The 24,532-nt window shown below is 33.3% G+C and overlaps 2 protein-coding genes and 1 long non-coding RNA gene across 3 annotated transcripts in view; 1 reads left to right on the forward strand and 2 right to left on the reverse strand.

Moving 5' to 3' along the window:
* Nucleotides 1-24,532, forward strand: part of LOC142538889 (transcription factor MYB114-like) — a 73,055-nt gene that overhangs the window by 14,052 nt on the left and 34,471 nt on the right. The gene's annotated exons all lie outside the window — the stretch shown is intronic.
* LOC142539681 (replication factor A protein 1-like) lies at nt 5,036-13,063 on the reverse strand. Its single transcript, XM_075645295.1, has 9 exons — nt 12,996-13,063; nt 7,873-8,017; nt 7,344-7,798; nt 7,080-7,204; nt 6,862-6,940; nt 6,024-6,156; nt 5,779-5,939; nt 5,586-5,706; nt 5,036-5,509 (listed from the first exon to the last, which is right to left on the reverse strand). Exons 4-9 carry the CDS (start codon nt 7,105-7,107, stop codon nt 5,132-5,134), a joined length of 900 nt encoding a protein of 299 aa, XP_075501410.1. The 5' UTR covers nt 7,108-7,204; nt 7,344-7,798; nt 7,873-8,017; nt 12,996-13,063; the 3' UTR covers nt 5,036-5,131.
* Nucleotides 13,061-17,325, reverse strand: LOC142539682 (uncharacterized). Its single transcript, XR_012818960.1, has 4 exons — nt 16,993-17,325; nt 16,755-16,829; nt 16,542-16,592; nt 13,061-13,155 (listed from the first exon to the last, which is right to left on the reverse strand). It is a non-coding gene; the product is annotated as an uncharacterized LOC142539682 (long non-coding RNA).

Consider the following 24,532-nt stretch of genomic DNA (forward strand, 5'->3'; position numbering starts at 1 on the left):
CATGGAAAATTACCCAAAAAAATAATGATTTATTCTGTTTGATGATTTGACCAATAATCTTTTCCTTTATGGTCCATCGTGACAGGTAATATTGTGGTCCATGGCCAATTTCTCCCATGTTTTTCCGACAAACATATAATAATAATGAGCTCTAAAATAACATTGGGACAAATAATTTTAAATAAGATCTGATTCTTGACTTATTTAGATATGTCATCTTAAATGTCGGCAAATATTTTGATGTAGATAAAATATTTATTTGTATAAATTTAAATTTTAACAAAATCATGGTTATTTTGATGTAGATAAATTAAATTATTTAAATTTAACCATAATTTCCAGGTTGGCTTGAAATTTTAACAGATCTTCCAAGGATATTATTATCAATTTTAAACTATTTTCTTTTTTTAAATAACTTAAACTTGAATTTTATCCCTCTTTTTTTTGCCATTTATAATCTGGGTTAAAAATCAAATGCAACACCCTCAAACCACAAGGGGTAATTAGCGGCGTAATTAGACGAAATTATATTGAATCAAACATGAGGTAACCTAGTTAGATATGAACAACATGTTGGCTACGAGTCATTAAAAAGTCATTTAATTCCTATCTTGGAGCTTTTCACATACTTATGTTCCCAACTTTTTTCAATCACACTTCACTTTTTAAGTGAAACATATTTAATTACCGGTTTATGTTCAAAAAGAAATAGTTCCATGTTTTTGTTTGTATATTGTGGTATAGTTTTAAAAAAATTAAACCAATTAGAATCAAATCAAAATACCTAAATTTGCAAGTTTTAGTTAGATCTGTCCTTTCCAAGTAGGTAAGATATTGCATCCGCCGAGTTATTGCGAACATATGAGCCGTCCATTTCCAGGAAGGCCCATATTTAGATTAAAAAAAAATTATACATTTGGAGTAAATTTAAGGGGTTTATGTATGAACGTAGGAGCCTAGGAGGATCTGTTTCGACAGCCAAAGAGACTAAATGTTCTAAAAATTTAAAAATAGACATACATTCGGAGATTTCCGCATAAAACAACTTTAATTCAAATGTTGTCAGATTTGAATTGGATTCTCAATGTTTCCGGATATAAATCTGATCAATCCGACGATCGGATCGAAAAATTATTATATTACATAAAATAATAATATAATATAGTAAATAATATATTTTTAACTATAAAATTCTTAAATATGTATATAAATAATTAAAATATTTATCATTTAAATTCAAAACAACATACATATAATCAAACATAATTATATCAATATTTTTAACAACAAAATAAATCAAAAAAATCTCTAATTTTCAAATAAATATAATTAAATAATTAAATTCTAAAAAAGTAAAAATATTAAAAAAAATTGGTGAACATATTGGACCGGTTTTTAACCGGTTTACAACTGGTTCTTGATCAATTTTGAATTATTTGATCGTTAAAATGGCTTATAGAGTAAGTCTGGACCAAACTAGTGGCCAGTCGAACTGGACAATACGGTCCGATTTAAAAACATCACAACCCTTTCGAAATCTGAAAACAGGTGTGAGCTTTATCCTTGTGTGGAAAATAAGTTTATTTTTATGACTAACTTATTTATCTTATATTTTACTTCTCTAACTCGTCAAACTTTGATCTTGGTGTATTATTTTTTAATTTTCAGTTATTTTGATCTAATTATTAATGTGATATCGGACTAGGAAGAAAATTTACCAACATTACGTAAACTTTTAAAATTAAAGTTACTAAATTCATTTATTTTGGTGCCAAACTAAAATTTTGAATGAGAAAAGTAATTTTAAAATTTTATATCCATAAAATTTTTATAGTAATGAATTTATCCCCAAAACACCTAATTAGACTATATCGCCAGAAAAACCCCACAGCATTAAAATTTATATTTTTAGCCTTCATAAAATAATGATTTTACAAAGTCGCAAACTTTTCAATCAATCATATATTGTTTCATATTTTCGTGGAATCAGCAATGTATAAATCACCGGATTGCATTAAATCCTCTTCTATAAAATTTTTTTTATATATTTTAGGAGTTTGAAATATCGAAATATATATTTCACTCAAATGAAAATAAATAGGTGTCTAAGTTGTAGAAATAGAGAGTGAGCGAAAAGCTCAAGTCGTAGTATTGTAAAACTGAATAAGGAATACAAAGAAATATGTTTATATAGTTAGGGTAAACACAAAAAGATTAAAATGACTAATCTACTCTTGAGAGCTAACAATAATATATTCTAACATCCCCCCTCAAACTCACGATGCTACAGCTAAAAGCATTGAGAGATTGTCAGACAAAAAAGGAAACGCGAAGCGGAATGTGCCTTAGTAAACATATCAGCTATCTGCAGAGAAGAAGGAACGAAAGGTAACTAATGGTGCCAAGCTGGAGATGATGACGAGTGACGTGACAATCGATCTCAATGTGTTTTGTCCTCTCATGAAAAACTGAATTGCGCGCAATCTGAATTGCACTCTGATTATCACAATATAACGGAGTAGGATGACGAAGAAGGATACCGAAATCCGCAAGCAACCAACGTAACCAAACAATCTCGCAAGTGGTTGAAGCCGTAGCACGATACTCGGCTTCGGTAGAAGATCTAGAGATAAACCCAAGCGAAGTAATCACTATAGAAAATTTCTCAAACCAAGCACGAGGAGCTTGTTTCAGACCATAAAGAGCCTTACGAAGTCTACAAACTTCACCAGGTTGGTGAGCAACACCGTGGGGAGGAGCCATAAAAACTTCTTCATGAAGATCACCATTCAAGAAGGCATTCTTGACATCCATCTGAGAGATTTTTCATCGATGAGCAGAAGCAACATCAATTAGAGTATGAACTGTCGTCATTTTTGCTGTGTTATATACGAACGAAAAGTTGTACAAAAAGTTGTACGAACACAATTCGATCCGCGAAAGCTGTGGATGAGATTAACAGTTCTTCTCTACGATTGACAGATCCATGAAGTGGAGGCTCTGATACCATGAAGAAATAGAGAGTGAGCGAAAAGTTCAAGTCGTAGTATTGTAAAACTGAAAAAGGAATACAAAGAAATATCTTTATATAGCTAGGGTAAACACAAAAAGATTAAAATGATTAATCTACCATTGAGAGCTAACAATAATATATTCTAACATAAGTCTTTAACCTTTTATAAAATTTGCATGATTTATCATTGCTAATGTGATTTTTTGAGAACACACTCATGTTGCGATTAAGAATTCAATTTTTAAACAATAGTACGAAGAAGGTACAAAAATGATATTGCAATATTATGTAATACTAGGTGGGCGAACCTCAATATTTGAGGTGTTTGCCCAGATATGTTGTGCAATATATGATTTTTTTTTGTTGCATATTGACTAACACAATGTGGTTGAAAAGAAAATGTTGGTCGGCTAAAGTATATGTACAGAGTAGGAGTAAAGTGTAGATATTATAACAATATAATAATTTATACATATATTATGTTTTTTTCGTGAGTAGCACGTATTTAGAAAACATTAAAAGTTTAATTATTTTCGCTGTATCACGCGCTTGTTTCATTCTTGGTCTTCAGCTGTTGCACTGGACCTGCAAAAAAAAACCCGTTAATAAAGTTAGTTAATTTGTAGCATTTTGGTTGAGATCCAATTATAAAAAGTTAAATAAATGCGAACGATATTGTTTAGAAACTTTAAGTATATCATGTTAAAGATTGAGAATGAAATAATTTGGGAGAACAAATCATTTAACTTGTTTAAATTTTTACTATCGTTGCAAACATAACTATTTGAATGTATTTGCATCTAAATATTAATATATTTTGAAAACTAATATTATTTATTGTTTTTTTAAATATATCTATATAGCAAATCTTGTAAATAGTAGGATGTGATCAAAACTAAGAACGAGCTAGACATATCATGCATTAGGTAATTGTGAGTATTATTGTAACTTATTTACATACTTAAATAGTTGGGAATGGATATATCAGGGAGGAAATACAACATGTTAGTGACATGAATAAAATCTAGTTATGCACTGAAAAAAATAACTTAAACCGATGTAAAGAGTGAGGTAAAAATAAGTATTATGAATAAATGTTTTATTGAATTTTATTCAGAGTTTGTAGCAATCCCATATTAATTTTTTTTTGCAAATGAACTATTATCAGTACATAAGATAAATGTTAACTATTTACTCAATGTACATACTGAGATTGACGGATAATGTTGAGATTCAGTTTTGTCTCGATATCGGCTGCATAGTCTATTAGAAGAGAAAGCTTTGACTCCATATTAAGTGCTCTTCGGAAGATGATGGCCCATACTGGGTTCGAGAAAAGCCTTTTCATTAGTTCCTCGACTTCCTTTTCAAATAGAAAATTATAGTAGCATTGGCTGCAGTCGATACATTCACAGTAGCGGTTGTTTTCCATTAGAGTTGGATTTAAAAAAGTAATTCTAAACTTTGAGGAGAAAGTGTAGGGATTTTTGGATAGTTAGCCGTAATGTAAAAGAAGGCAAATGATGTTATATAAAGTGTATGTGTTAGGATGAGTCATAGATAAACTATGACACATGTGGTGCTTATTTTGAGCCACCTCAATAAAAATAGATTAACTATGTTTAACAATTGACAAGTGTAAGGGGCTGAGGTAGGTGTGTATAATGTGGTGTCGAAGATATGTTTTTTATTGTAATCGTAAATTGGTTTTTGTTTTTTTGATTTGTTTGAGTTGACTAAACATTGAAGCGGTTGGTATTTTGTTTGCTTTACAAAAATAATACAATACTATTTAATTGCAGCTGAGAGTAAAATAGCTACGCTATATATATAAGGCTGGAAAGTTTTGGCTATGATGCAGCATAACATGGCATCATTAAATTTAATTTAAATGATTTGTAGGTTTTAAATTATTTTGTAGGTGGCTGTATTATTTTGAAAATGTCGATGTGTATACATTTTTTAACGATTTGGGTGGGGGAATTTGGCTTTTGCCAGAGATTTAAAAGAAATACCATACTATAAATGTTATGTAAAAAAACAGCAATTTTTTGGAGATAACCCAAAAAAGCATAGATACTAATATACATGCTAGACATTAACATCTACACCTGTGTCTCAGTCTTGTTTACCATGTTTTAAGCTTTCACTCAATACTTTCTCTTTGGATTCTAATCTTCGCTTACTTGTTATGCTGGCATGCTGGGTTTTAAGGTCTATCTCGAAGTGCTCTTCTTGCATTGCCGAGCTGCTTTCTTGGGATTCAGTTAAAGCTACGTGCTGCTGTAACAATCCCTCACCTTTGAAAGTTGAACCTTTATCTTCATAGCTTTGTGATGCTGATGCCGATGATGAATCTGAAGCTGGTAGGCACGCGATAACTGTGTTTCGAACGAAACTTTTCCCTCTCGATTTGTTCCACGACGTTCTTAGTTGGAAAAGGAATTGCGACTCTCGTAACTTTTGATTAAAAAAGTTAGGACAAAAAGGCATTTCCTATGGTTGATAAGATAAATGTTGTTAAGTATGAGAAATTTTATAGTGGCAAGAATTAAATACGTAAAAAATATACCTTTTCTTCTGCCTCGATTACGTCTTCTCCTGACATACATAGCAACATGCTCGCTTCCTTGTTCTCAACATAAACATGTAAATTCCCAGTACCATCAAACAATTCTGCCTGGAATCGTAACCTGTACGTATATTATAAGAAAGATGCCATGTTTTTAATGAGTAGATGATTTCAGAGTGTATTAGTTACTTACAGGGGTTTTGGACTTGGGAAAGTATGATTGCAATAAAAACATGTAAACTCATATCTGTATGCACCCCCACAAGCTTTAAAGCAAGCTGGGCAAGCCAGGAAGTAAACACAATTCTCTGAGTTTTTTATTGTTATCCTAGCTTTGATCCAAAAGGATTTTACCTACAAAACAAAGTGTGGATATGATCGAACTACTTATTGGCCTCAAAGCTAGATAAATAAATAAATAAATAAATACAGACTTACAACTTCATTTAGGCTAAGGATTTGACTGATTTTGCGGATTTGGGAGTCAAATGGTTGGTCTATTTCTTGGTTGGCTTTATCATACAATTTCTGGGACACAACACTTTCAATATATTCTTTATTGCTGTGCAGCCTATAAAAATTGAATTTATGTTAGTTATAAGAGCTATGGAAGAACGTAAATGTGAGGAAGAAATATGAGGGAAAAGACGAAAACAGAAATTTGAGGAAAACACAAGTGAAGACAACAAGACAACTGTAGATTCAGCAGGCCTTTTTGCTCAGGAATTCCTTGTTATAAATTGCTGTATCAGAGGAAAACATAAGCAAAAACAACAAGTCAACTATTCATTCAGCCGGGCTTTTTGTTCAGGGTTTTCTAGTTATAAATTGATGTACTATATTGCAATTTTTTGTTGATATTGTGCTTTATCATAGTGCAAATATAACATCATCATTTTGTGAGTGTATCTACAGTACATCGCAAGGAAAGTAAAGCTTAAAATTCATGTCATATAGCATTGCTTAGGATTTGTTTGCTATAAATTGTTGTATCAGAGGAAAACATAAGCAAAAACAACAAGTCAACTGTTCATTCAGCATGGATTTTTGTTCAGGATTTTCTTGTTATAAATTGATGTACCATATTGCAATTTTTTGTTGATATTGTGCTTTATTTTAGTGCAAAGATAACATAATCATTTTGTGAGTGTATCTACAGTACATCGCAAGGAAACTAAAGCTTAAAATTCATGTCATATAGCAAATATATCACAATTTAATGAAAATAAATCTGAATGGACAAAAAAACATGGTTATTAATGAGGCTAGTAATTACCATTGTCTTAGTAGGTCAGCTTGGTGTATTGGAGGATCAAATAAGATTGTGCTGTTTGGTACTGTTCCAATGGATAATCCTGCAGCAATAATATATTTAAACGAGCTAAAGCAAATGTTATTTAGTACAAAAGTGAAAAATATACGGCACAATATGTATAGCTCTGGAAAAAGCATTCTTCCTTTTTATATGGTGAAAGTAAATTGATTAAATTGTACCGTAAAATGTGTTGACAGAAAGGCGCATTCCTAAAATTACAGGAAGAGTATGAACATTCTGCGTGAGAAAAAGTGCTTCAGTCTGGAGGAATTCTTCCCATAAGGTGAGAATTAAGGGTCTACGCCTATCAAGTAGAGAAAACAATTAGTTTTTGTTTTAGATAATCAATAACAAAATGAAAGAGAGCAGTAGATGTTCTTTTTCCTAAAAACAATTTCCAATGGAACAAGTAATATTCAGTTTTTCTAACCGAAGGAACTTACTCTTCATTTACGACTACAAATTCTTGTAAATTTCTTTTTGTCTTCTCAACGAATCGTGGAGGAAAAACATGGATTACGCTGCATAATAAGTCTGGAATGGTGATTGGTGAACCACATGAATAAATTTATATATAATGTATTTGTATGATGTAGAAGAAAATCGGCAGAATAACGTAGCTGATTTGTTTGTTGGACACATCTGCTAGTTCAGGACATTGTGCAAATGTCGTTAATTGGTAAGCATTATCAGTAGGCAGCTGTTCTTCCTCATCTGCAAGCCTTATGTATGTACTCATACCAAGAAACATTTGATATTTTGCAGATGCAAAAACTGGTGCGTAGCTAGTTATTTCTTTAACTTTAGCATTTCCGATGTAGTATGTTTTGTATAATTGAAGTAATTTGTCCAGCTGCTCAACATCTTGGTCATATATAATTCCTTGCATGGTTCCATTCTGTAGGCGTAAATAGATAACGTCAAGAACATGTTCAATGTAATTTTTAGTCTGACGAATAAAATGTAGCTTACCTCTTTGTCAATGAAAACAAGTTTTTGTTGACTTCCCTATTTTAAGAAACGAATTGGAGTTTTTTCAGAAACAAATACTCTAACAAACCAGTTGCGGATATCTGGCTTCAAATTTGCCAAAGTGGTACATTTCTCTTCTAATGGCCTGCATATAAAAAAATTAGAGAAATTAATTTTCATGGATAAATATAATGCAAGTATGCAACATTTATTTGGGAAAACCTCCATTTTCGAATTATGCAGACTATGACATGGCTTCTTTTTTTTTTTGCAGAGCTAACAATGTCATTTAAAAAGACTGAAAGGATACACATAGATGTTCAATAATTTTTTGTACGCAATGCTTTTGTTAATGAAAAGATAAGAAAGGTAAAAACTAACCTGCATCAATAAGCATGTGCAACATCCAAAACTTCATTGTATACTACATTTTTAGTGCATTTAACGCTTTGAACTAATGCCGTTGGTGGTCTAATAAGTACCTTTACTTGATCCATATTTTTAGCTCTTGATAATGCAACATATAGTTGCCCATGTGAGAAAACTGGTTCTTTTAGATAAATGCCAATAAAATCTAGTGTTTGCCCTTGTGCTTTGTTGATAGTCATTGCGTAGCATAAACGTACTGAAAATTGTTTTCTTTTAAACGGAATAGATGAAAAATCATCATGTGGAGATTCTAATGTTATCCGAGGAATGAAGGCTGGTTTTCCTGCATGTGTGCCTACTGAAATTTCCGCATAGATTACATTTTTACTAAAACCCTTGCAAAGTAAACGTGTACCATTGCAAAGCCCTTCAGTTGGGTTAATATTTCGTAACAACATGATTGGTGAATTTATTTTAACAGTTAATTTGTGTGGAGGAAGTCCTTGAGGAGTTAAACAGTGGAATAAATCTTCCTGATCTGGTATTACACAACTGCTTGTGTTCTCATCGCAGCTGTAGTAGGTAGTTTCTTCGCCAGGAAATTGATTTATAAGAACATCATTGATTTCGTGAACAAAGTCATTTCTTGTTGTAAGTATTGCGCGTTTTACAAATAAAGAGATATCTACATTAGAATCAGTAATGTTTGGAAACACCATGTTTATTAATGTATTCAAAGACTTAATGTCATCTGTGAATGGGATGTTTATGTGAGATGGGATTTGGATTTCATTGTCTTTGTTAGTAGCTTCAATTCCATTACCAATTTTCAACAACCAAGATGAGAAGTGAGGATCAAATAAGGCACGCATATTTATTTGGAGTTTTATTTTAGTTAACTGATTCCATAATGGTGACATAACAATGGAAGCATCTATAATATCACTCTTTGTACTTTTAAGAATAACGGGCAGTGTTTGACGAAAATCTCCACCAAATACAACAAGTTTACCGCCGAATAATAATTTCGAATCCATAATGTCTTGTAACATTTCATTGAATTTTTCAATAATACTCCGCTTAGCCATTGTAGCTTCATCCCAAATAATGAGTTTTGCTAGTTTTATTAAATGTGCTAATGCACTTTGTTTACTAATACTACAGGATTTGATATTGTTGTCTTCTAAAGGAATTTTAAATCTTGAATGAGAAGTTCGGCCTCCTGGAAGCAAAGATGCTGCAACACCTGAAGTTGCTGTAGCAATTGCTATGTCACCAGCAGAGCGAATTGTAGCAAGCAAAGCTCTATATAGGAAAGTTTTTCCAGTACCACCAGGGCCATCAATGAAGAAAGAATTTGGTAGATCATTATGCACATGATGTAAGATTTGATCGTAAGCATTTTTTTGTTCTAAATTTAATTGATCAATAGCTAATAGATCTTCCGCAGGAACAGTAATGGCGCGTTCAGATTTCAATTCTTTTGCTAAGCTATCATCAAAATTTTGGCTTACATCTTTGTCTACATGGAAAAAATCGTCCAATTTTTTCCCCATGGAGTAAAGGTAATTGTCAATTATGTCCAGAACTCTGTGACTAATTACAGTGGACGTTAAAGAATTGTTTTGAGCAAAATCTTCTGAAAGAAAATGCTGGTATTTTAACCATAATTGAATAGGATTTTTTGGGTAGCAGAAAACGAGAACAGTAGCAAACAATTGGCGCAAAGCAAGAGGCATTAGATAAGCAGCAGCCTCTGCGATACACATATCAGCAGTGTTGTCATTTTCTATCAGGCCTAACATTTGTGCAGCTTCTCTGAAGGTTGTGAATATTACCTCATTGATTGTCCTTAAATCTTTAAAAGAAATTGGCTTTCTGACATGCATTAACATCAATTTTAAATAAAACTTTTCATTGTCAGAAGGACGACAACTAAAAATTTGACCTATGACCTCCTGCTTTTTACGAGGTTCCCACTCTTTAGAATCACTGTGCCAGGTAAAATATTCAGGGAATTCGACATATAAGCAATTTAGCTTTTGAGCGTAAATATTATATTTGTTCATGTGGAAAAATTGTGTTAACATAGTCTTTTTATTTGTTGGATTATTAGCAATGCTAAACAATGATTGATTAGCAGCAAATGTCACAACTTGTTCGTTTTCTAAATGAATCGGTAAACATATAACAGATGGATGTACATGGTTAAGATCAAAACTGAAAATTCGCCATGCAGATTCAGGAGGTGAAATCCATCTAGCAGATTGGAAATTCTTTGCCTCATCAACAATGGGTTCTTGTTCATTTTCATGTAAGCTATATAAAATTTTGTCATGTCCTTTGTATATATACTTGTAGATATATTTTATAGCTTGGATTGTCGAGCATATTTCGACATTAATGTGGCAATTAAATTTAGCAAGCAAATATGGGCTGTAAGGAACGACCCAACGGCTATCAAGTGATGCACCCCTTATAGTCACAACATTTTTGTTATCTCGACGACGATATATCGGGTATGAATTCGTTCCGTATCTAGTATTTTCTGAGAATTCTTTAGGGTAACTATATTTGCAACAGCCTTTTTTCATACAAGGACATGCTGGATTAAGCAAACCACATGGCCCGTGAATCATATGTTTCACTACTAATGAGAACAAATATGGGTTAGAGTGTGGATCAGGCAACTCTGCACAAACAATTCTATCAAAAGCTTCAGGATGAAACATTTTTGCCGCCTGATTTAAAATGAGCAGAAAATGGGCATGAGGTAAGCCTCTTTTTTGAAATTCTATTACGCTTGTGTACGCAGTAACATGGCCAAAGATATCTTTTTTAAATAGCTCATCTGTTAAAACTCGAAGTTTTGCATGAAAAATCCTAGATATTAAATCAGGTCTATTCTGAATTTCATCAGATGGAAGGCAAAGAGCTTTTATTTCAGGCCAATTTGGATTTGAAGTTATTGTTAAAAAAATATCAGGTTTACCAAAACGCTGAACTAAAGCGATAGCATCCATATATCTTTTACGCATATCTCTAGGGCCTCCAATGGAGGAAGTGGGCAATATTACACGTTTTCCAATGTCAGAACCTATTTCACAGCCTTGCGCAATACCATCCAATACCCCATTGTAGGCCTCATTGCGTAAGCGATTTTGCATGTCTGAAGTTCTAAAAAATTCTAACCTTGATGTTTCTATTTTAATATACATGTCAACTATGTACTGCTGTAAAAGCCTACCAATATGCAGTATGAAGGACATATCATTATTTCTTATTTGCAACTTGTAACAATAATATTCACGGCATGACACCTTCGAACGTTGGGTCTTGGGTTTTTTTGAAGCTACAAAAAAAAAATTGCTAAGGCCAAAATGCCATAAAAAATGTGTAATGGATCTTAAATTTTATACCAAAGGTACCTTGTACTTCAGTGTTTATAAAAAATTCTGTGCTGGTTGCGTTTTCTATGCAATTGGTGGTTTGACCACTACAAGTTGGCCTAGGATGCATTTTCATCTGTGTTTGGTCTAATCTTTTAATGTCTCGATGCCAACCAGATTCTCCGTTTGGGAATATAAGAGGGTATTGCAAACGATCATAACAACCAAAGTAATGTTTAATTATTTGGGGGCAATTGTTTTTTGGATACACTTGTATATGTTGACTTATCTGTTGATTGTCCTCGTTAGATTCTAGCCATATTCCAGCAACTTGTGGCACAGTGGGCCTATTAAAAACCCTTTGATCAGTTGCAGGGTTAGCAAGCAAAGCAATCTTATAATCGTCCAAATTTTCAATACAATTTAAACTACGGAAAAATTTTCCGTACGGATTTTTTGTTAAGATTTGAATTAATTTTCCTGTAAGGCTTGCCTTAAATTTCGAATTAACAGACACCCGATTTGATGTTTCGTGTTCAGTATCAAAGAAATACAGCTGTAGGTTTTTTGGGTTTTTGTTGTCTGACGGTATTAATTGGTCTATAAAATGATAAAGCTGGCCTTGTACACGAAATGTATAAATTCCAGCATTTCTTCTAGCTAAATTCTCGTCACAATGTACTCCCATTGACGTGAAAGCAAACATGTTATTGTAACTATGAACGCACGTATTAAACTCTTTTGCATCGTCGTCATTACCAATATACAATTGAATCAAATCAGAAGGCATTTCTGAACTTAAAAGATTTATTTCTCCCGATGAACAACAAAATGTTGGTGATTCGCCATATATGCGCCGAGCACCACAATATTTACAATCCGGCACATTAGGTAGCACATCTGGAGTACTTGCTATACATAATAGTAGGTCAACCTTAGAATTTTCTACGTCCAGCTCATGCACACCTTGTGATTTGTTTTGTTTGCGCCGCTGCATATTTTTTTCTAGCTTACGATCATTGAGACAAGCATATTTTCGTTTATGAGAGTTCTTAGTCATGTTTATATCTACTGATTTTTCTTTTTCTTGTCGCGGAATTATAGCTAATTTATAGTATCAAGAGAATCAAAATCTTCTAAACTTCAGCCTATCAATACACCGATATAAGAAAATGTGAGATATAGCTGTCTATGACAAAAGGAAATAAAAAACAAAAGAGAAATATAGCATATGATTTGGCAGCACAAAAGCTAACTATCAAAATCTATGCATGCTAATAAACATAAACAGGAAAACCGACATATATAGCAAAAGGCCACAAGCGCTGAAATATGAACTAAAAACTTTGTAATAAAATAACAAACCTGTACGTAGTGTGAGTGGAAGAAATAGCCATAGGTTTTATTTGTTGAAGCCTCTCAATGATGACACATAGTGTGAGTGGAAGAAATAGCCATAGGTTTTATTTGTTGAAGCCTCTCAATGATGACACAGCTAGGTCAATGTAGCAATTCCAAAGTAAATCTGTATATTCGCATAAGGAAAAAGTGTTTGATTGCAGTAAAATAACAAAAAAATAGTTCACAAGCATACAAAAAGAGTTATAGTCATAAGCTATATAGTAAAGAGAGCCTGAGTATATAGGTTGCCGATTTATTATAACAGCAGCTCGTTTTTGGCAATAAATGATGGGAGCGCTACACTATGCCACTGTTACTTAGACATTCGTTCAAACAACAGGCATACAAGTCATGTTAATTACAAATTAAACATAAATTCTTAAGTTGGCTGACAGTGTCTGTAGCAGTGAGATTGCCTAGAGAGAGGCTGTTTCTGAGCAAGTTTTTGGGGAACAAAGTTATAACCACCGAGATTAGCAAGAACACGAATGTAATAACTATCACCAAAACAGAAATTAACAAAGATTTGAAGGGGCTAAATATTCGAAGAAACTACACTTCTAAAGTCCCACTGAATTTCGACATTTAGCCTTTTTTTGGCCGGTAAGACATTTTCTCCTGGCTTCACAGTTTTTTTAAATCCCCAAAAAAGGGGAAATAGTATACATTTTCTTGCCAAAAAATAAAAAACCCATAAAATAACCTAAATGGTATATTTCCTCAAAGGCAACGGAAGCAAATTTTGCAGATAAAAAGCAATTAGCGCAAAAACCTTTCGCAGGCAAAACTAAAACTCTGAACACTTTCTATAAAATCCAAATTAGTCTCTGGCTGAGCAAAGTAGTAAAAAATAAACAGGAAACCCAAAAAAATCGCTAACCATAAGAAAACAGAAACATGCACATGAAAGCAAAATTTGGAAAAGAACGAAATATCACAAACCACTGCCACAGCGACATCAGGACAAATTAAACACAGAACACTGAGGACAAACAGAAACAAACAAGAACGAACAATTCCCTTGTATTTCTGTAACCCAAAAATTCATATGAAAACAAAATAATGTACGAAGTAGGTTCCTTTCAAGAGCAAGAAAGCAAGAAGAAAACCTCACTCATTTCTATGCCCGACTTCCCAGCAGAAAGAAAACCGGCACCTCACAAGGTTAAAAAATAAACACTCGAAGGCAAAATATAGGCTTTTAAACTGGTAGGACAGCGATCGGAAAAAGATTTAAGCAGTCATAAGGAGAATACAAGGACATTGGTGATGCTTCTGAGAAGTTAGAGGAAGCTATCGAGATTGAACAAAGAACAGAAACAACAAAATCAAAAGAACAAGTTGTCGCACAAAGGTAAAACCGTAGAGGTAAATATCAGGACATGATTCTTTTCTAATAACTTGATAGGAATGAATATGTCCAAAAGTTTGAATATGTTCAAAAGTTTAAACTTTCATGGGATATCTTTTTATTATTTTTTATTTTTTCAGCATGCTAAGTAAATGGTTCTAAATAACAAATACTCAAATATCATGAACGTTTTGCACTATAAATCTGTTTTGCAACATCTGTTATTTTGCTTTAGTGTCTATTGTTATGACAGTTGGAGAAGCAAGTGTTAGCATGTTTGTTACCAAAGCTTTATCCGAGAATGAATGCTTTGATGAACCGCAAAAAATAGAATTTGACGATATTTTTGTTTTCATTGGCTGAATTTATAAATTTCGTGTTTTGAACCCATATCACTTGGGGTTTAATGGTGGTGAATGAGGGCTTATTCGTTTTATATAAATGTAAGTAGTTTTATTTTGATGATTCAGTTAATTTATTCCAATTCTAATATATTGTGAGATTTATATGTTTTTTCTTTAATTTCCCACCCTCAATGTGCATATGAAAATTTTAGAAATGATTTTATGGTATAGTTTATCGTTTTTTTTACTGAAATGTAAGTTCATTTGAGCATCTTTATAAGCATTATACAACATAAAAAATAAAAAATTTCAAAGAAAATCAATAAACATGAAGACACTGAGACACATGTGTGATGCCGAGTTGAGTGTTCTTGAAGTCAAGAGGATTACCTAATTTCTTTATGTATGTTGAAACCATTTTTCCTCCGAAGATATTTAATCTTAATAGTAGATTTCATGATGTGTTGGAAAGTACAAAAAAATGGAAACTTGCATAACTCCCTTCCCAGAGGTCAAAAGAGACAATCAAGTTACTAGAGGGGAGTTGAAGCGGTTTCCGGCCAGGCTTTTTGATGTGCCACCTCGAATAAAAAATGGGGATGTTCCTGGAGTCACATCCGAATTGTATAAAGAAGATAATAAGCTTTGGGAAAAACATGTAAACGAGTGCAAAAGGATTGATAGGTTACTTGGCACCGCAAGATATTGGAAAATCATGGATATGAATGCAGGTCTCGGAGGTTTTGTAGCATCATTGGAATCTCTGAAACTATGGGTGATGAATGTTGTGCCTAATGTTGCTCAGAATACTCTAGGTGTCATATACGAGCGAGGTTTGATGGACATATCTCAAGATTGGTACACTGCCTACTTTTCCACATTCAACAAACGGACCTTAACATGCATATCCAACCAGTAAATGTTTGGAAACTCCTAGATTTGGAGCTAAGTTGTATTGTTGTTGATTATTTAAGGTGTGAAGGGTTCTCCACTTACCCAAGGACCTACGATATCATTCATGCTAATGGCATATTCAAGTTATATCTGGACAAGTAAGCAACAATTACTTGGCCCAACTACTTGACAATGCACATTTGTTTTATTGTTTAGAAGTTTGTAGTCTCTGAAATTTTTTCTACTGGAATGTTCAGAATTATTATTGTTATTGCTATTAATTTCTTGAATATCTGGTTTTAAAAATGGAAGATAACAGATGAATTTGCTATTGCCTCTCAATACATATTTTTTAACCAAAAAAAAGGGAAATACAGAGAAGAATTTATCCAGCTATTAGATTGACATGCAACTCATATTGTTCGTGAAACATCAGGAAAGCCGAAAACCAAAAATAGTAGATCAAGCTAAAAGACAAAATAGGCGACCTAAAACTAATATATGAACGACAAAGAAGGGGAAAAACGCAAGCCACTGACAGCAAGCAAAAAACAAAGGGAAAAAAACCCGGTTCCCTCGTATTGTGCCCTTGTCATTGGGAAGCTAATCTCGAAGCAAACTCATTGACACAATCGGTTCATTGCAGGAGAAAGCCAACAACATAATTAGCTCAGTTATTTTTTTAGCCACTCATGAACAGAAAGGAGAGCAATAAGGCGAAAACATATAAAAGTTAAAACCCTTAAACAAAACAGAGGAGAGCATATAGGCATAAAATCTCAAATAAATACAACAATGAAGGCAAAATTTTTTAAGGAAAACGTATGGTACGTAAGGGAAGTAACACAAGCAGGCTGCCAAACCAAACCATATACGAAAGAAGCTCATTTTAGGAACAAGACAACAGCAGGAATAGCTCACCTATTTCTCGCGTGTTCTTCCTGGCAAAGTGACAGTCGGTGCTTCGGGAGCCTAAAAGTAAAAAAAATTATTAGCGCAGAAGAAAACATATAAACACAGTAGCTCCACCTTGCACAAAACTAAGGTAAAAAAAACAAGGGGAAGAACGCGTCGAATAGGGAATGAACCGCAAGGAAAGAAACATATTCAAGCAAATCCAAAGAAAGCACATACCCAAATATCGTTTTACGCAGCGAAGAAGAGCAAACGGGAGTGAATAAGCAGAATGGAGACCGCTGTTTTAAAACCCTAGCCATAAAAAACCGTGATTAGAGCAGAAGAAGGCATGTAAGTATGAACACTCGAATTTACACAACGCGAAGACATAAAAAATCGAAAAAGAAAACGCATCCGGTAGGGGGAAACCACGAGCGAAAAACCCGAATCAAACAAAGCCAAGGGAAATACGAACCGAAATATGGCTTTCCGAGGCGAGGGAAAGTAGAAGAAGAGTTGAAGACGCGCGCAAGGCAGCAAAAAAAGGTGTGGGTAAGATGGATGCTAGCTGGGAAGAAGCTTAACAGCGTACAAGCCGGGCAACGAAAGGAGTGTGAGAAGAATGGTTGGAAAGAGGTGGGGAAAAGAACGAAGGGGAGAGAGCACCGGACACCACACCTCTGAGGCAAGAACTATTCCCTTGACAGCACACCCTCTTTGCTTAGTGGAGAGCCCAACGTAAAACACGTGTATTTGAGAGAAACAAGAATGGAACGCGTGGACTTTTAGTGACTGGCAACCGGGCAAAAACAGGCCCATTACAACTTATTCAGGCTTTCATATATGTAGATTTTTCAAATCCACGCCATATATTCATTGTAATAAAAACTTTTGCAGATCTACACGAGCAAGAAGCAATGAAATCTTGCTTGAAAATTTCATGGTTTCTTGTAGGGGAATCTCAACTCAAAATGGAGCTTTGTTGATTTTATAACCACAACACAAGCACGTATTCAAAAAAATGGGGTTAGTAAAGGTAAATCTTGTAATTTTTATTTAAAAATAAGAATTGAATCGCTTATTTAATTTGGTAAATTTATGAAAAATACATCTATCGGTGTTTTAATTAAGATTCAGTATCACACAACAATTTTTTAAAAATAAGTACCTGACAATTTTATAATTTTAATTTTAACTCTCTATAAACCCAAATTTATATTTTTTGCCTTTTTATTATTTAGATAAATATATTATTTTATCAACAAAAATTAAACGAGTCTTCTCCATCTAAAATATAATTTTTTAAAAATATTGTTTGTCAATTATCAAGGAATGAGAGTGAATACTTACTTTAACATACAAAGTACCTATTATGAGGCTTCAGATATATGATTTCGCTCTTTGACTACTCCAAATATATAAGAAAATACTATATTTTTGAGTAATCACCACAAATTCAATCATTGTTGGCCTTTTTCATGAAAAATGCATTAGGATGACTTATTCATGTCATTTATTTTTAAAAAAAATTCATCATTCATCATGAAATAAAATTAAATATTTATTTTGACATACAAAATACATATTTTGGAGTTCCAGGTGCTTTATTTGAATCTTTGAATACTTCAAATTTGTAAGAAAATACTGGATCTTCGAGCGATCACTATAAAATTCAGTAATTGTTGGTCTTTTCAATGAAAATGCGTTGAGATGACTTATTCATGTCGTCTAATTTTTGAAAAAACACAGTTTTCACTCATCACGGAATTAGAAAAAGTATTTATTTTGACCGATAAAGTACCTATTTTAGGTTTCCAAATCTTTGATTTGGCTTTTTGAATATTTCAAATGTGTAAGAAAATACTTGAGTTTCAAGTAAATACTAAGTGAATTTTGATGATGTCTTTTGTGAATTTTGATGGTGTCATTTGTGAATTTAAAAGGTGATACCTAAATAGGTACAAAGAGTATCTAATTAGAGTCTACAAATACATGATTTTTATTCCCCAAATAATCATATCCAATTATTTGAGAATGTCAAGATATAGTTTGAATTTAATATTGAGTGGCACTGATGATGACATTCATGAAGTAAAAACGTGATACATAAATTAATAAAATAAAACATAATTCGAGTCCACAAATACTTGATTTTGTCCTTTAAATATTCAAATTCGATTATATTATGATGTCAAAATATATAGTTTGAAGTTAAAATTGAGTGGCATTTGATGATGAAATTTGTGAATTAAAAAATGTGGTAGGAATTGGTAAAATAATACCTAATTCGATCTCACATATACTTGATTTTACCTTTTTAAGAATCAATTTTGATTATTTTGTGATATAAAAAATATAGTTTTAGGTAATATTGAGTGACTTTTGATGTGTCATTTGTGAAGTTTAAATATAATACTTAAATTGGTACAAATAATATCTAATTTGAGTATACTAATACTTGATTTTACTCCTAAATAATAAAATTCAATTAATTTTGTATGTCAAAATATATAGTTTAAATGTAATATTGAGCGGCCTTTGATGATGATATTCGTGAAGTAAAATGAAATACCTAAATTAATACAAATAATATCTAATTCGAATTCAGAAATACTTGATTTTATCCTTTAAAAACTCAAATTTAATTATTTGATGATGTCAAAAAATATAGTTTGAAATTAATATTTTCTATAGTGTCAATTCGTGAAGTAAAAATGTGACACATAAATTGGTACAAGAAAAACCTAATTCGAGTTACAAATAGTTGATTTTACCCCATAAATTCTCATATCCGATTATTTGGGGATATCGAATTAAACTTTTTAATGTCACATTTTTAGGTATCACATTTATAATTCACAGATGTCATTGTAAAATAATTAATATGTCGCATCTTTGGGTATCACACTTTTACTTCACGAATGTAAAAAAAATGTAGTTTGAAGTTAATAGATTTTGTTGGGTTCATTGCCAAAGATCACTCGATAATACCCATGGAGTCGAATTAGGTACTTTTATTATTAAATTGGGTATTACATTTTTACTTCACGAATGTCATTATCAAATGCCACGAAATTTGGGTTTCATATTTTCGTGGAATCATTTATTATACGACTGGTCAATCTATAAATTACTGGACTGCATTAAATCCTCTTCTATAATTTTTGTTTTTTATATATATTTTGAAATATCGAAAATATATATTTCACTCAAATGAAAATAAATAAGTGTCTAGGCCTTTAACCTTTTATAAAATTTGCATGATTTATCATTGTTAACGTGATTTTTCGAGGACACACTCATGTTGCGATTAAGAAATCAGTTTTTAAACAATATTATGTGGAAGTTACAAAAATGATATTTTATTATTATATAATATTTTTCAATCCACACTAAATATTCATTGTAATATAAACTTTTGCAGATCTACACGAGCAAGAAGCCATGAAATGTTGCTTGAAAATTTCATGTTTTTTTGTAGAGATGTAAATTATCCAAATTGTTCGCTAGCTATTTGGAGCTCGACTCGATAAAAAGCACGTTTGAGTTCGTTTGTTAACCATATTAGGCAAGCTCGATTTCGAGCTCAACAATTTAATCAAACCAAGCTCAAGCGTGAGGATATTCGGCTCGTGAGCTCGCAAACATATTCGTTAATAGGTTCGTGAGCTCGAGCTCGGCTTGTTTAGGTGGCTCGTAAGCTCTAGTTCGGCTCGTTTATGTATTTTTTATTGTTATGTTTTGTTGGTCGTAGAAACACTAGCAATCTAGATCTTGATGATAACAAAACTTGCTATTGTGTTTCTAACATATTTACTCAAGTGTGAAGTTGATACATCAAATTGGAAGCTGGAACTTCAATTTCGCAAGCGGTTGAATTCTGGCGAGGTGCAGTATTTTGAGTATATCATCTTACAAAACAGGATCGAAATGAACTAAGGCCAAAACGGTTGGAAATCCAACTCAATTATCTACAAGTCATATTGCAGGCCGGTCGGACCAGTTCGAATGTTATCTAGGTCAAACCGTTAATTGAAGTTCAGACAAGACATTTCGGATTCTGCAAACGGTTCAAAACGAGCAGCGTTAGTATTTTGCTCATATCTCTTGGCTGGATGATTCAAATGACAATCCGCCTACTATCCTAATCAGAAAACTCAATTTGAAACAAGTCATATTTCACGTGAGTTGGAAAAAATCGAATGGTATCTAGGCCAAACCAGTTAATGAATGACCAAACATTGCACGAAAACAGCAATCTGTTGGGTATGAGCAGTTGTGGTATTTTGATCATATCTCTCAGCTCGCCTATTGAAATGAACCGATTCAGTATGCTTTGAAAAGATAAGACGATGGTCTACACAGCATCTTCAAAAATCAAAGTCTGAATCAAAATTTAACATGCTGATAAATGGCGATGAAGCTACTGGTTCTGCACAGCACACCAATTGAGCTAAGGTTGAGATGCTGACTAGATTGAACTGCTGACCAGTTTGAACCGCTGATCAGTTTCAACGGCTGAACTGTTTTCAATCGCTGACCAGTTCAACAGCTGACCAGTTTTAACCGCTGACCAGATTTCAACCATTGACCAGTTTGAAATGTTGACCAACCGCTGAATGACCAGTTTAAGCACGAGAAAATGTCCAGAAAGGCGAATTTGACCGTTATAATTTCAGAAACAGTACAAAAACTTTCCAAACGGTCATATTCTTGTGTCTAACATATATATCATTGTTGGAGCCTATAAATAAAACATCTTGAAAATCAAACAAAAGCTTTTGAAAGGGATTCAAAGCATGAGCTGTTAGCATGAAGAAATCTGTTAGTTGAGAGCACAATCCCTTGTGTGAGGATACATTTGAGATGTACACTTTAAAGGATAAATTGCTCATACACAATCACTAACACATATACAAGAGAGTTGAACTTCAAAGTTTAGTTGAGCGAGTCTTTGCACAAAGATATTAAAGATTGTGTTTGTAGTCGTGGCATAAGATACGTTAATCATTATACGGATTGTGAGGATGTGACCTACAATCGAGAGTGTGCTAGAAGTTTCAATTAGGCAAGAGATAAATCCTAAGTTGAAATGAGTTTGTACAAGGTGTTGTATAAATCAAAGTCTTATAGTGGATTTTTCCCAAGGGAAAGAAGGAGTGACGTAGTAGTTGTTAATCTCTGAACATTCATAAAAAATTTGTGTCTATTTATTTAATGCATTTACTTATCATTTTCATTTTCTTAAAGATGCATTGTTGAAACATTTTATGTGTTCTTCAAATACCAAAATTGCATATCAAGTGTTTGATAAAATGCTTCAACTAAGATATTTTTACTCATTCAACTTGAATATATTTTAAATGCTTTAAAAAATCTTAAATCAGTTTCTACGAATAATTATTTTGAGTGTCTTTTGCTTGGTTTGAAAATCAAACTCGATTTAATTCATCGGTGTTCAAATTTTCAAGAACAAGCTATTGTAGCTTTTAAAACAATTTTTTTGAAAGGTTCTATCCACCCCCTCTAAATTCTTTCTCGATCCTAACATGTTTGACATTTTAATTATTTATAAATGGATTTCCCCAGTTCATAAATATTTAATTTTTAACATGCTCGAATTTAGCTCAAACTCGAGCTCAATTGTGTGCTTTACGGGCTCGAAAACAAGACAAGCTCAAGCTATGCTTGTTAAACAGATAAACGAGCTATTAATGAACCAAGCTCGAGTCCGACTTGATTAACAAGATAAACGAGCCGAACTCGAGCTTTTGGCGAGCTTAATTCAAGACAAATCGAGCTCAATAATAAAAGATCGATCTCCTCTATCAATCTTAAACAAGCCAAGCTCAAGCTCTGTGAGGACCCAAGAATTAGCTACACAAGCCAAGCCTTTAAACCAAATTCAAGCCATGAATTCAAGGAGGAATTTGAAGAGCCATAACAACATGTCATTCCAGCCATAAATTCAAGGATGAATTTGAAGAGCCATAACAATATGTTAATGGTGTTTAAGGCCATCAAAAAGGCCATAAACATGGATATAATGGCCTTGAATGAGAGCCTTTTCACATCTCTTCCATGAGCCTATAAATAGTGGCCAAAGAGTGGGAGAAATCACACTAAAACAACATCAAAAGTTCTCTCTAAAAGTTGCAATTTTCGAGTACCAAATCTTCTGCACAATTTCAGAAGGTTTTGCTCATAGTTTTACACGTCCAAATCCGATCTCCACCATTCAAAATATACCTACACGTGTTTGGAGCAACATATCCAAAATTCAGACCGATCCAACGGTTCAATTAGGCGCAAAAATTTTTGCAAAGTGACTTATCGGTGTCAAACTACAACTTGTTATTCCAAGATTTTGGCACAATCTTTCAAGTAAGTGGGTTTTTGCTATACTTTTACGTACACTTGCATTTCATAAGTGTACTACTTGATATATATATCGACATACTTGTTCTTCGTAAGTATGTCCACATTTGCTCCAAAATAAATTAAGTATGTTTCTTGTAATTCGATCGGCATGATATATTCGTTCCTATTTGTTATGAAAATCCTTGACAATTTGTTGGTTGGTATTAGTTATAATATTTGAAAGCGTGTTTGAAATATTTGAAATGCACTGTAATGATTCGAATTAGAAATGACAAGAAAATTCCGATATTTGATATGTTTTGTTTAAGGCCCTAATGCGGTGTGATATAATAACCGTTCTTTTGGCCTCGCTCCTTAGAGGAGTAACATATAGGGGACTGATCAGTAAACCATGGAAATGAGATGATTTTCAGTGCTATGTTTGTATTTTGTTCGTATTCGATTCAACATGATTATTATTGAAATTATGATAATGTATTCGTATAACCTTGATATTCGTTATGCCCGATCGACCCCCATTTACTGAGTATTTCCCAAGTACTCACCCCTTACATTCCCACCCCAGATAAGAACGAGGAACAAATCGAAGATAAAGAACAAGAATACTTTTGGGGATGATGATCCGATTCAAGACCAGTCTTGTTATTATATCTTTTAGTTAGATTATCGTATTTTACGCTTTCGTATTTCGTTTTAATCGCATTGTAAAGACGATTATTGATTTATGTAATAGACTGGCTTTTGGCTATTTGATGTACTACGTGGCTTGTTGTTACACGATTTTAAATTGTTAAACAACGCCGATGGCACGTCTCAGTTCGGGGCGTGACATTTAAGTGGTATCAGAGCCGCCAGGTTCATAATCCAGCTGGGGATTTCGAAAGACAGAGTTTGACGAAGTTAGATTTTGGCAAAAACTTGGTCATTCATGTCCACCCCAATCTTAGATTTGAAAATGGTGACTTCCCATAGGAAACTCAAGAATTCGATTCCATTAATTATTCTGAATTGATCTCGACGTATAATCTTCAAACCATACGTCAATTCTCGAATTTTCCATCTTTGCACCCTTTCTGAATCAAATCTCGAATGAGATGACTATGAAATTTATCGTTTGATGTTTATTCACGACCTTATCATTTTGTAAGCCTTTACAGTTGTTTTTATTTCAGGAAATGGCTTCAAATTCTTCAATGCCTCGCACTCGAACCACGGCTCGCATGAGTGTTATACCCGTCCCTGACAAGGATACCATCACTAAGGACCTCCGAGCATCTCTCGCACTAGAACAGAAAGACAACGGGAAATTGCTGGCAACTTTACATACTCTGCAAGAAGAAAAACATGAGCTAAAGGAACAAAAAACTCATCTCAATGCTCTCTTGGAGCAGAGCTCGTTTATAGCAGTCCAACGACATCAGCAAGATGCAGTAATCATTCAAGAACTTCAAGATTCGGTGAAGCATCTGAATATGCATAATGAACACTTGCAAAATCAGGTTCAACAACTTCAGGATGCCCTTATCGACTTGGAACCTGAAATAGAACCAATAGAGGAGCCGATGGAAGACGAAGCAGTAGGAGATGGCGAGATTTTAGATGATTGAGGATTTAGTGTCACGACTAGTTGTAAT

Source organism: Primulina tabacum, chromosome 3 (assembly GCF_025594145.1).
Source record: "Primulina tabacum isolate GXHZ01 chromosome 3, ASM2559414v2, whole genome shotgun sequence".
In the NCBI taxonomy this organism is placed as follows: Eukaryota; Viridiplantae; Streptophyta; class Magnoliopsida; order Lamiales; family Gesneriaceae; genus Primulina; species Primulina tabacum.

Bases quoted from the DNA above. Each gene is read 5' to 3' on its own strand.
- LOC142539681 (XM_075645295.1), bottom strand. From the start codon at position 7,107: ATGCGCCTTTCTGTCAACACATTTTACG. The intron at 6,941-7,079 runs GTACAATTTAAT...TTATTGCTGCAG, and splicing joins TTCTGTCAACACATTTTACG to GATTATCCATTGGAACAGTA. The intron at 5,940-6,023 runs GTAAGTCTGTAT...TTTGTTTTGTAG, and splicing joins TCCTTAGCCTAAATGAAGTT to GTAAAATCCTTTTGGATCAA.